Source organism: Vitis riparia, chromosome 17 (genome assembly GCF_004353265.1).
Source record: "Vitis riparia cultivar Riparia Gloire de Montpellier isolate 1030 chromosome 17, EGFV_Vit.rip_1.0, whole genome shotgun sequence".
Lineage (NCBI taxonomy): Eukaryota > Viridiplantae > Streptophyta > Magnoliopsida > Vitales > Vitaceae > Vitis > Vitis riparia.
The window spans coordinates 20111053-20123611 of record NC_048447.1 but is presented as its reverse complement, the minus strand read 5'-3'; the positions used below and the strand labels follow the sequence as shown (position 1 = coordinate 20123611).

The 12559-nt window shown below is 29.7% G+C and overlaps 1 protein-coding gene across 1 annotated transcript; it reads left to right on the top strand.

Annotated features, from left to right (window-relative positions):
- Window positions 1-4563: 4563 nt before the first annotated feature.
- Window positions 4564-5046, top strand: LOC117904219 (auxin-responsive protein SAUR50-like). The gene has a single exon (XM_034816726.1). It carries the CDS (start codon window positions 4564-4566, stop codon window positions 5044-5046), a length of 483 nt encoding a protein of 160 aa, XP_034672617.1.
- Window positions 5047-12559: the final 7513 nt, after the last annotated feature.

Below are 12559 nucleotides of genomic sequence, written 5' to 3'. Positions count from 1 at the left end.
GATATCATCCATTCAGAATCCTTAGAAACACCATAAATATGTTTCTTGTGCTCTTGGACTTCCAATGTCAAAAGTAATTTGCAGAACCAAGCAAATCGATGGTGGATTTGGTGACCTTTGTGGTTAACAGGTCATGGTGTCCACTGGTTTCTTCAATATTGCGGGCTTGAGCATAACTGAATCTCGAAATAAGTTGTTTGTAAGTAAATGTGTGGTCTGGCAGTCAGTATGGGACTCATTGGATTAGGTTTCTTCATCATTTACAATGGGACATTGGTGAGCAGGATGTTGCTTAAGCTGAATACTATTGACCTAAATCCAGAAACTCTGCCTGATGTAGCAGAAGTGAGAGGATCAAACACAGACGAAGTCCATGCCTTCTCATTCTGTTAATCCATCAGATATTTCTCAGCAATTCATCGAGAATCTGAAAAACATCGTTGATCTAATGTCTGCTCCTCAAGCATCAATGAGTCCAACTTTTCCTCAGATTCTTCCTTCCTAACCAATACAAGTGAACACAGATGGGATGAATGTAGAAACTACAGTTTCATATTCTGGTGACTGCCCCACCATATGCCAGTGGATTTGATCATTTCTTCATAGCAGGTGAAGTGCAGTTCAAATGCCATATCCATTCTGACCAGATACTGAAAGAGGACTCCCTCCAGGTGAGAATTCTGATGGTATGAAAAAATGGAAAGTCATAATGTAAAGCTGCCCCATCGACTCAGATCAGTGGCTGACAACTTCCTCTTCGAGTGATGGAATTCAGTAGAGAAGGAGCTCCAAGACATGCTAAATTGCCAAGGGGCCTAGTGAGGGTTATGTTCTATGCCTACATGATGATAGGTCACATAGTTGCAGCTTCTGATGCTGGTACAGCTGCAAAATAGGAACTATACGCCAAAGCTAAGGGCATAAAGAAGCACTGGTTGAGCTCAAATTTGCCAAACAGTGAAGCATGGACTTTGAGGATGTTTCACCTCCCTCCAATGGTTATGATCCAATGTCGATGACTGGAGAGCCTCATTCTGAAGCTTGTGTTGATGTTGATGAGACCAACAACTCAGTCGAACCATTGCCCAAGGGAGACGAAATGTCGGTTGTTTTTCATGAACTGATCACTGCAGAAGAAAATGCCACGGCAGTCTACAAATTCCCTTCATTGTTGGACAATTTTCCAACTCCAGTAAAGATAACGAGTCCTCATTGTCCAGCATCCAACACTGCAGTTTCAGGCAGAACCCCATTGTCTCCTTTGGCAGCTTTCCCACTTCTAAGCCAGGCTCCTCTTCCAATCCTGTCAACTCCAACCAGGAAATCATCAAGCAAGAAGCCTTCAGCCACAAAAATGAAGACACTCCTTTCTGACAACAAGGAGAATCTAGACAACAGTGGCAGGAAAATGGTGCTTAAAACTGAGACGGGAAAGAAGAAAAACAGCAGGGACACTGCTGAGGATATAAAACTGAAGAAGTTCAGTGACACTAGTTTAAGGCAGCTGAGGAAGATGTTCAAAGAGAAGCTGCAGATCAAGGAAAATACAAACAAAAACAATGAAGATATGGAGGTGACCTGGACCCACCCTTATCTATGACTTGCATGGCCACCTTTGGCATGCGACCTTTGACCATGTGGTTTTCTACATTTTTTTATTTTTTTTATTTTATTTTTTATCTTTATTTTTATTTATTTATTTATTTATTTTTATTTTTTATTATTATTATTTTATTATTGCTATTTTAAAGATAATTTCCTAACCTCGCTTTCAAATGTTTTGCCAAATTCCAAATTCTCAAATTATCCCAACTTCCCCATTTTTCATCCTTAAAATGTTTAGATTCCAAAAATCCTTCCATCTTTAATAAAATCTTGCTGCCATCTTTCTTTCTGGCAAGTAATTCTCACATCTCATTTGTTTTTAAAATGATTTTAAAATAAGCAAGAATTTAATTTTGTAATTCCAATTAATGGAATTTACGAAATTAATTCATGCCAAAATAAACGGGCTTTGGTGGGGGCCCTACATACTTGATTTTATAATTGATTGATTGATAGTTTGATCCATTAACTGTATGTGATTGATTTACTCTGTTCCTTGATATACATATAGATATTCTGTGTTTATTCACTAACCCCCTTTCATGATAGCGCATTCGAGATTGCTGCCCAGGTACGCATTCACTCATTCTGATAATTCATCTTATATATTCTGATTCTCATACATGCATGATTGATGTGGGTATTCATTGATTTTATTCATCCATTGCCATGTCAGCTTCATTCTATTAGTAGAGACCCGACTTTAGGGACTTAGAGGGGTGCTACGGTCTTTACCGTACCTTCCCGATAAGTAACCTGACCCCCGAACCCGATCCGGTTTTTCGCAGACCACCTTTTCCAAAAATAAGGAGTCACACTTAGGGTTTTATTTCTTATTTTGTTTACCCTTTAAAAATAAAACAAAAATAAGTGGCGACTCCAAGTCATTTTTAATTAATCAATAAAAATCAATTTTTCAAATAAAAAGCGAGTTTCGCCATCGAGTGGGAAACGCATGAGCATCGAAATGCGGGGTCCACACATTAACATATGAATTTATTAAATATTTATTGATTTATAAATTTTCTATGAAGGTTGTATTATAATAAATCACATAATTTAGCAAATGAATATATATTATTATTGCTTTTTATTTAGATACTTCACATCAAGGATAAAAATATCGATAATCATGGATATATCAATAGTTCGATTTTACGAATATATCGGAGATATATCAGCGAATATTTTGATACAAAATATCGATTGATTTAAAATTGATCAAAACTTTTGAAAATGTAAAATAAAGCTCTTAAAAATGAAATTAGAAGTGTAATAGACATTTTAAAGTTGTTTTGTTGAAGAAATTAATATATATATATAAGTGTACATTGATTATTAAATTACATCAAATATTATTCAATAATAATATTGTGATATTTGATTATAATATGTTTAATTTTAAAATATATTTAATTTAATTGTATTAAATGATATCAAACAAATGATGGTAAATGTATAATTTTTTAATATTTAATTAATATATTAATGATATGTATTAAATGATATAAAATAAATGATGATAAATGTATAATTTTTTAATATTTAATTAATATATTAATGAAATTAAAAACCTTTTGTTACTCAATTAAATGAATTTTTTTTTATTTAATTATAAAATAATTATAATTAATTTGTTGTTTAAAGTATTGTTTTAATATTATGTGTATATGAAAACTTTTAATATATGTATATATAGTGCAAGATTATTAACAAGGGCAAATATGCCCTAATAGTAATGTCGAGGTTCTCCCAACCTTTTGGTTTGGTTGGGGGTTCAACTCCCCCATTTGAGATATTTCTGTGGAAAATTTTGTTTTCCTCCATGCTTCACATATGAGTAAATTAATTATATTTTGATTTATAATTTTTTTGTCAAGATTACATTATCATTAAGTTATGGAAAAATTTAGTATATATATATATATATATATATATGTCAACATTGCTTTCATTTAGATATCTTAGCATATGAACATATTAAATATATGTTGACTTATATATTATTTGTTAAGGTTGTATCATCAAATCATAGAAGAATTTAACAAATTTTATATATGTCATTATTGGTTTGAACTAACTTGCATATGTCATAGTTGTTCATATATATTACCTTTAACTCAAGATAATATATATCATGAATGACATTTTTTCTTGTAATGCCCATTGGGTTTTACTGGTAAGGTTTTTAACGAGGCAGTTGTAGTAATCCAAAAAAATATTGTACTCTTTTTCTTTCACTAGGGTTTTTCCTAGTAAAGTTTTAATGAGACATATTCTTATGATCATCCAATGGGAAGTGTTATAAAATATGAGATTTTGTACTACTATGATAACTTGTGAATGATCATCCATAAATATCTTTTGTAACTCCTTATAAAAGGAAAAGACCCCTAATGAAATTCAATAGAGTTTTCTCATGCGTTCTATTATCTTTTTTTGTTTTTTTCTTCTTTCACTTTGTTTTACAACAATTTTAATTATATTTAATTTTTTTATATTTTTTATTGTTAAATTAAATATGTGAAAATTATTTTTTTAATATTTTTTTCTTAATTATTTTATGTAACCACACATAAATTTAAAATAATAATTTAATAATAAAAAAATACCATATTGGACTATTGGTTCATAGAAGACGAGAACGTATCTTTCACCTTGAATGATGTGCCTTTTGAAGTGGCGTCACGCGTATCATCTTCGTAGAAATTAATTTATAAGCAATTCAAACTAAAAAACTATAAAGCGTTGAATTGAATTCAACCAAATTAATGCATGTATGTATATTTTTTTTAAAAAAAAAAAAAGGAAAAAGAAAACAAAAAGTGTTGACATTGACATGGCCATTCGGGTGATATGTGGGGCTATATAGACTGTTCTCCTTCTCCCACCATTTGGAGAGAAGCCACTTATCTCAAACATTTCTCTTTCTTTTCCTCTTCCCTTATTCATTGCAAAATGGGTGGTATAAAGGGAAAAGGGAAGAAAAATATGATGGTGAGGGCGTGGAAGAGATGCCAATCCATCTGTCGGAGAAGCAAGAAATGTATGCCAAATATCAGCCCTTGTAGCTCAGTCTCAAACCCAGAAGCAGCTAAGCCTTCTAAGACCCCCAAAGGTTACTTCCCAGTCTATGTTGGAGCCCAGAAACAACGGTTCCTGATCAAGACCCAGTTCACTAACCATCCATTATTCATGACGCTGCTGGAAGAAGCTGAATTGGAATATGGGTACAGTAATGGAGGCCCTGTGTCGCTTCCATGCCATGTTGACACCTTCTACGAAGTGTTGGCGGAGATGGACGGTGGCCGAGATGAGATTAGTCGTCCTGGCAGTAGCTTTCTCAGTCCATCTCATAGTCTGGGTCTTGGCGACATGGCTAAGGGTTATGGTCATTATAGCCTTCTGATCAGTCCGTCTCGGATGCTTGAGGTGAATTGATCAGCATCAATCTACAAGGTCTCGCTAGATTTCTATGCCTTGTGAACTTGCATATGTATGAACTTTGAAGAAAATAATATTAAACAAACTCTTAATCTGATTGAAATATATAACATTTTTATTATTTTCTGAGAAATTGCCGAACTTATTTGATTTCACTTATTCTTTGTGAAATTGCCCACTTTATTTGATTTCGATTATTCTTTGTGAAATTGTCTCAGCTACTTGATCGTAACTTGGGAAGTGTTTACTAAAACGCTTTAATTTATAACTTTGAAAGCTTGTGAGATGAAAATTTAGGTTTTATTTGGTAATTCTTTTTAAAACTGTTTTAAAAAATAGTTTTTGAAAATCATTTTTTAAAATTGTTTTTTGATGTTTTGTAAAACAAATATTAGTTTGAAATTTTAAAATGTTTTTAACTTATTTTTTATATATTTTAATATATTTTAAAAATATTTTTAATCATTTTTCATATTTATATAATTATTTTTAAAAACAAATTTTTAAAAAAAGTAAAAAAAATTAAAATATATTATTTAAAAACCACATTTTTTATTTTTAAAAACAAAAAAATATTTCCTATTTCTGACCGTTGAACATATTTTCTTTTCTTTTCTTTTTTTTTCTTTTTCTGGAAAATAAAAAATTGTTACCACAAATACCCTTAAAACCCCCAAGATCTTCTCTAGCTTCCCCTGCTTTTCAAATATTCAAATCTGAGCTATGGCGAAAAAGGAAACCGGTGGTTTGGCGTATGGCCATAGATGAAGATCCATGTTAGGTACTAACTATGGTGGTGGGCGGTGGCTCGTGGTCAAAGGATGAAAGTTTTTAAGGGTGAAGGCACCATCTGTGACGGCAACCTCCCTCTGATTTTTCAATTCTACTCTGAATTATCTCAATCAATTCATCATATCCTTTTTCTTAAAATTACATTTAAAGATTACGATTTAAATATAAATTCAAAATTATAGCCTTAATTGGAAGTCCTATTTTCCAAATATGGTTTCAATTTTATTTAAACTTTTTAAAATAATATGTAATAAAAAGTTAATATTATCGATGGTTTCAAAAGATATGAAAAACTTAAAATCCGTTTTGATGACATATTCAAAGAATAATTTTTAAGAATTAATTTAAAAGTAATTATGTTCAAGATTAGAATATTTTTCGTAATTATTTTAAAGAATAGAATTATGTTCAAATAGTTTTTTTGGTTTATTCTTTGAAAAGATGATATATCATGTTTATATATAATACAAAAGTTTTCAAAGTATATTACATTTTTCGATCCTTGCTTAAAATATTTTACAAAAAAATAAAACTAAAAATACTTTAAATTTTTTATAAAAATTAACTTATCTTTAGAATAAAGTTTTTATCAAAAGTTTGTCAATTTTATTTTTCCAGGTTGGAAGATTATTTTATGTTATTTAAAAAAAAAATCTTATACTTGGTTAGAATAGGGATCGATTTGCGTGAACAAAATAATCCATTTTATATATAAAAAAAAATCATAAAATAAATTTTCAAACGATTTTCAAGCTTTGGCTTTTGGTCCTAAAAGCAAACATGGAAGAAAAAGCCAGTTATCAACCAATAGTAAAGTGTTGTGACTAATGTGGAAGATTATTCCAGGCCTCTATTGGTGGCATGGGTTTAGCTGGGATGGTTGAAATCTACATGTAAATTACATGGGGATGATGTAGTCCTATAAAATTTGCGAATATTCAAAAAAAAAAAATTATCTTAATTATAATTATTTGATTATTGTATTTATTTTGAAACATTTAATGGTATAGTAGATTGAATCAAATACTTTAAAATAGTATAAACTCTCATGATAGATTTGGAATTGATTAAGCTTATTATCGTGATCATTTGAAAATATATAATGAAATCTACAACTTGAGATAAATATATAAATACATGAAATCAAGATCTAAGCAAATGAAACAAGAGCAAATAAATAAGATAAAAGTATTAAAGAATAAGATTAATACAAAACAATAAAATTAAAATTAGGTAGAAAATAATAAAGCCAAATTATATATGTGACGTGTTATGATTGGTTTCACAATTTTATAGATACCGATTTGATATTGTGGCAATGTCGAAGTCAAGGTAACTGGAGTCAAGTCCGTCTACCTTCGTTAAAGTTAGACGGACTTTTTCCCTACTTCGTGCCTCTTGAAGAGTCCGTCCAGTTGTATCAAAGCCAAAGGGACTTCTTTCCTACATAAAAGGATATCCGAATGGGTGATCCAAACACACTCCTCTGAAGTTTAAGTTAGACAAGAATAACTCTAACTATTTTATAGAAGAGAATGGACATATGCGTGCACGTACCTTGTTCGTACTTTTTAAGGGGTTTATATAGAGCTGATGACACCGTCATTGTAGTGTTGACTATGCACTCTAATCTTTTCTATAATGATAATTGTCCTTAGGGCGACTAGGAAGGTGTCATTTGCTAACGTGTCAAGATCTCGGACCATGTAGTTGTCTGTCCATTTAGTCTGTCAATATCTAGGATTATGTGCAACAATTAATAGACATAAACTTATGGGCTAAATGGAGTCCTGTCGACTGCTCAAATGTCAGACGTGATTAATCACGCATGCCAGAAGTGTTAAAAACTTAATTTGACAAATCTTCCCATTTAAGGGTCCAAGCTATCAATTCCATCTTACCCTGTGGGAGAAGGAAACCCTCTCACTTTTGATGTTAGATAGAACTTATCTTAGTCTGGACAGAATAATCCTAGAGAGGTTACATACTTGTCCTAGATGACCTAGGGGTCTTGAGCTTAAATGGAACATGTGGAGGGGAATCCCCCAGGCAACACCTTAAAATAACATATTTTAATACATAAACCTTTGATAAAAAATTGCTATGTTTGAAAAGAAAGTAGACACTTTTGGCATTTAAGGGGAGTCCACATTTTCATCACTATCATGTTTTGATTAATTTTTTATACATTTTATTTCAGTAAAAAGCTCTCTATATTTTGAATAACAATTTTAGTCAAGTACTTGACACGATCTTTCAAAAACTTTAATGACAACTAACATTTTCAATGGTTTTCGATAGTTTTTCTAATGATATGATCCCTAAAGGTTGATTCTTTTGGATAAAAATGCACATCATGTTAAGTGACTTTTTTTTTTTTAGGCTTGAATTTATATTTTTTTGGGAGACTCTATTTATAATTAAGATAGTAAAAAATGGTAAATCTTTATTTATGGTTGAAGGTGTCAATTCTAAATTGGAAAGACATTGAAATTTTTTTATCTTTATATAATTTTCAACTAAGTTGGTTCGACTTAACCTAAATCCAACTTGATATTTGGATGGATTTTGGCAAACATTTTTAATACTCGATTGGAATTTGAATTAAGTTTTCTCAATCCAAACTCAATTTGGCTTAGGCTTGAACCAAAGTTTAATATTTTTATAATATTTATATATTATATAATAATATTCATTTTCTTTTTAGATTTAAAAAATATATATATCAAATTATAATTATATCATATACTTTTTAATTGTTATCTTAAAATTTTGTCTTATTACTATTTAAATTTTGGCATAAATATATAAATTTTTTTCTCAACAAAAAAAAGAAAAAACACTATAAATGAATTTTGAATCATGCAATCCAATCAATCTGACTAACCTGATCAACTTGAATCCAACTTAATCAACTCAAGTCTAACCTAATCAAACCGATTCTAACTTAATCACCTGGATTCTAACTCATCAATTCAAATTTAGGAAAATAGGGTTGGGTTAGGGTTGAGTACCTTATATTAGAAGTCGGGTTAGATTGAGTTTGAGTTGATTATTTCTTAATTCGGGTTGTGTTCGAATTAGTCATCAACCCGACTAACCCACCCAAATTGTAACCCTATAATTTTAAAAGGGTAATAATGTCAATTTTTGTTTGAAGTTGGAATTTACCTAAAACTAATATAAATATTGATTTTTCTTTGAAGTTTGAATTTATTTAAAACATCTATAAACTAATGTAAATATATCATTTAGACATCAATTTTTTTATAAAATTAAATATTTTATTTTTTTATCTAAAGATAAAAAATTAAAAAATAAACAATATACAAACATCTAAAAGTATATTGAAATAATAAAATAAAAATAAAAAACAAATAAAAGGCTCTTGCATAATTTTTGACGGTCTAACCATCAAATTTAGAGGCAAATTCCACAAAAAAGAAGGTTGAATTTCATGAATTACTTGACATCACTTATTTAGTACTCGCATTATAATTCCGCTTTTTTAAAAATGAAATAAATTGAGATGGTTAAGTTTCCAAATAAGTACATTGTTAAATGTCATAAAAAAATTAATTCAATCTTATTAAATGATCAATTAATCTCTAAATGATATAATTAAAAGTCTGTTTGAAAATAATTTTTGAAAACATTTTTGTAAAACATGTTCAACTAATTTTATTTTATTTTTATTGAAAACATTATTTTAAGGATTTGTTATGTACATAAAATGGTTTTTTTTTTAATAAATTTAATTTTTTTTTCTTAAGTATTTTTAAAGGTTGATTTCATCCACCTCTCACAAGGTTTTGGTTTAATACATCTAGTTTTCGTAGATTTGAATTTTTAACAAATACATCCCTTACCTTGAGTGAAAATTAAAAATAAGAATATTTGATAAATTTTTAAATCCATAGAAGTTCGTTGTATTTAGAGTGCGTTTGACTATAATTCTGAAAAATATTTTTAAATATTAAAAAAATTAAAAACACTTTTCAAAATCAATTTTTTTAAAATATTGTATTCTAGGTAAGTCGATAAGTAAAAAAATATTTTAGAAACTATTATAAAACCTTGTTTTAAGGAACTGATTTTAAAAATGTTATAAATAAAGTACTAAAATTCTAATAAGTATCTAGAGTCTAGACAACCAGATACCTGATTCAAACCATATAATGACTCTTCCGTTGAAGAAAATTATAATGTAAAAAGCAAAAAAAAGGGGGAATCTCTGCTGACCTCTTCCCTTATTATCAAAATAACGTTTTGACTTTTATTCATTTCTTCCTTAAGTGGTGATTAACAGATTCTGATTGGTACACGGTCAAAGCAAATTCCACCTTGGGTTTAGGCTGTTCACATGAGCCCTGTTTGGCAACAACGTCTTGGGAGTTGAAGATGATGTTTAAGAATGACCCTGTCTTCTACCACGTGGCGGCACGCTTAAGACTTGCGACTTGCGAGTCCGCATGCCCATCAATTTGGACTATCAAACTGATCAGAAACTTCATCACACAGTCATTGATAGGAAATTCGATGCAAACAGCACTCACACCAAAATTTCTGTGTGAGCGGATACGAATAATTTGTATTTAAAAGCTCTACTATGTCATTCGGATCTCGTCAACGGTCAATCCAGGATTCAAGTTTTAATTTATTCAATACCTAAAGTTGAAAACTTGCGTTCACACGTTTTATAGTTGAACACGTGCGTTTGGAGTATCAGTCTAAGTAAGTGACAAGTGACAAGTGACAAGTGGGCAAATGGGATTTAATTTCTATAATTAGGAAATTACATTATGGTATTATATACTTCCTATTAAGTGAAACTTTGTCCACCAAAAATTTTAGGGCATATTTGACATTTTCCTTGAAAATATTTTTCTGTCATGGACATGTTTGCAGCTGCTTTTAAAAATAATTTTATCTACTTTAAATTAAAAGTTTTTTTTTTTACAGAACATAGTTTTACTTTTTATTTTTTAAAATTTTACAGAATTTTTTTTAATAATTTTCTTTGAAAATAATTTATTTTTTAGAACAAATTTGTATTATTTTCAATTTTTTTATAAAATATTGTGAAAAATAATTTTTAAAAATACATAACTATAAAAACATTTTATATTATACAAAAATGTACCTTCTAAATAAGCAAGAGAAAATTGTTTTTTATATTTTACTTTTAAAACATAATTTTTTTCTTGAAACAATTAAAATTGTTTTTTTTTTAATTTTTGAGAATGTTTAACATTACTAAACATATCCCAGAAGATTGTCTTAAAATTATTCTTAAAAATAGTTTTTCAATTTCAAAAAGCACATTTTACAAAATTTGGATTAAAATATTTTTAATAACATGTAATCTAAAATAAAGTGATTTTTCAAAATAAATTTAAATTATTTTTTTTTTTTTTCTTCTTATGGTAGAATGCTCTAAAAAGTAATTTAAATCATGGAGAATAGGTCAAAAAGTTTTACATTATACATAGTAGGGAAGGAAAACTATTTTTAGTATTTTATCATTCTAACAAAATTTTATTTAAAAAAATGTGATAATTATTTTTAAATTTATTGACAAACAAATCCTAATTATCTTTTATTTATAAAAAAAAACAACCTAGATCAAATGTTCATTTTTTATTAGGTTATATTTGATTTTTGGAAAAGGAAAGAAAAAAAAATTAAGAAAAATAATTTTTTTATGTTTGATTATCTTATAAAAAAAAAGAATTAATTATAATTATAATTAATTAAAAATATATGTATTTTTGGATTATTTAATTTTTACATAAATAAAATGAGTTTAAATAATAAATAAAATAATTTATTAATTTTAAAGTTTTTTTATTTTAATTTTTTTCTCCACTTTATTTCTTTACATTTCCCTTCAAAAATTTTAAAAACCAAATATAGCGTTACATTTTTCAATAACCAAACATAGCCCTAAGATAGAATTAATTATATTCCCATTCCATCTTTCTCATCATCTAGGCTCATTTTCCTTTGATTCCCTTTGTCAAAAATTAGGTAAACATGCATTAAAAGAATATGTTGTGTAAAAAATTTTCTTTATGAATCGTTTTGATTCGTCCACAACGGAGGCGATGAATTCACACCGTAGCAAGCGGGTCTCTAATGTCATCATTTTGGAAGACAAGAATAGTACACCAATTCAAACCGAGGCCTTCCACGCATTGACCCACGGGATTAGTATTCGCATGCCACAAGGCCTATTTATATGGTTCCACGCTCCTCTCTTTTGCAGAGAATCAGACATCAGCTACCGAGACCCAGCTACAAACTCAGCTTTGAGCTTAATCATCCTCTGCGATTTTCTATTTCTGAGTTTCTCTTCAGATAAGAGTATTATTTGGTCTCTACTTTTTGAAGAAAGCGTCAGTGGGTTTTTCACCGTAGAAATGGATTCTGTAAAGGGGAAAGGGAAGAAAAATATGGCGGTCAGGCATGGGAGCGATGCCGGGTCATATGTGGCGGAGCCAAGAAGTCAGCAGTGAACCCATTTAGCCCTTGGAGCTCTTTCTCAAAGAGCAAACCCTCAAAGCGATCAGAAGTTGATAAGCCTAAAACAAAGTCCCCAGTGCCTCCCAAAGGTTACTTCCCAGTCTACGTTGGAGCCCAGAACAGCGGTTCGTGATCAAGACCAGTTTGCTAACCACTCACCATTCCAGATGCTGCTAGAGGAGGCTGAACAGGA

Bases quoted from the DNA above. Each gene is read 5' to 3' on its own strand.
- LOC117904219 (XM_034816726.1), top strand. From the start codon at position 4,564: ATGGGTGGTATAAAGGGAAAAGGGAAGAAAAATATGATGGTGAGGGCG.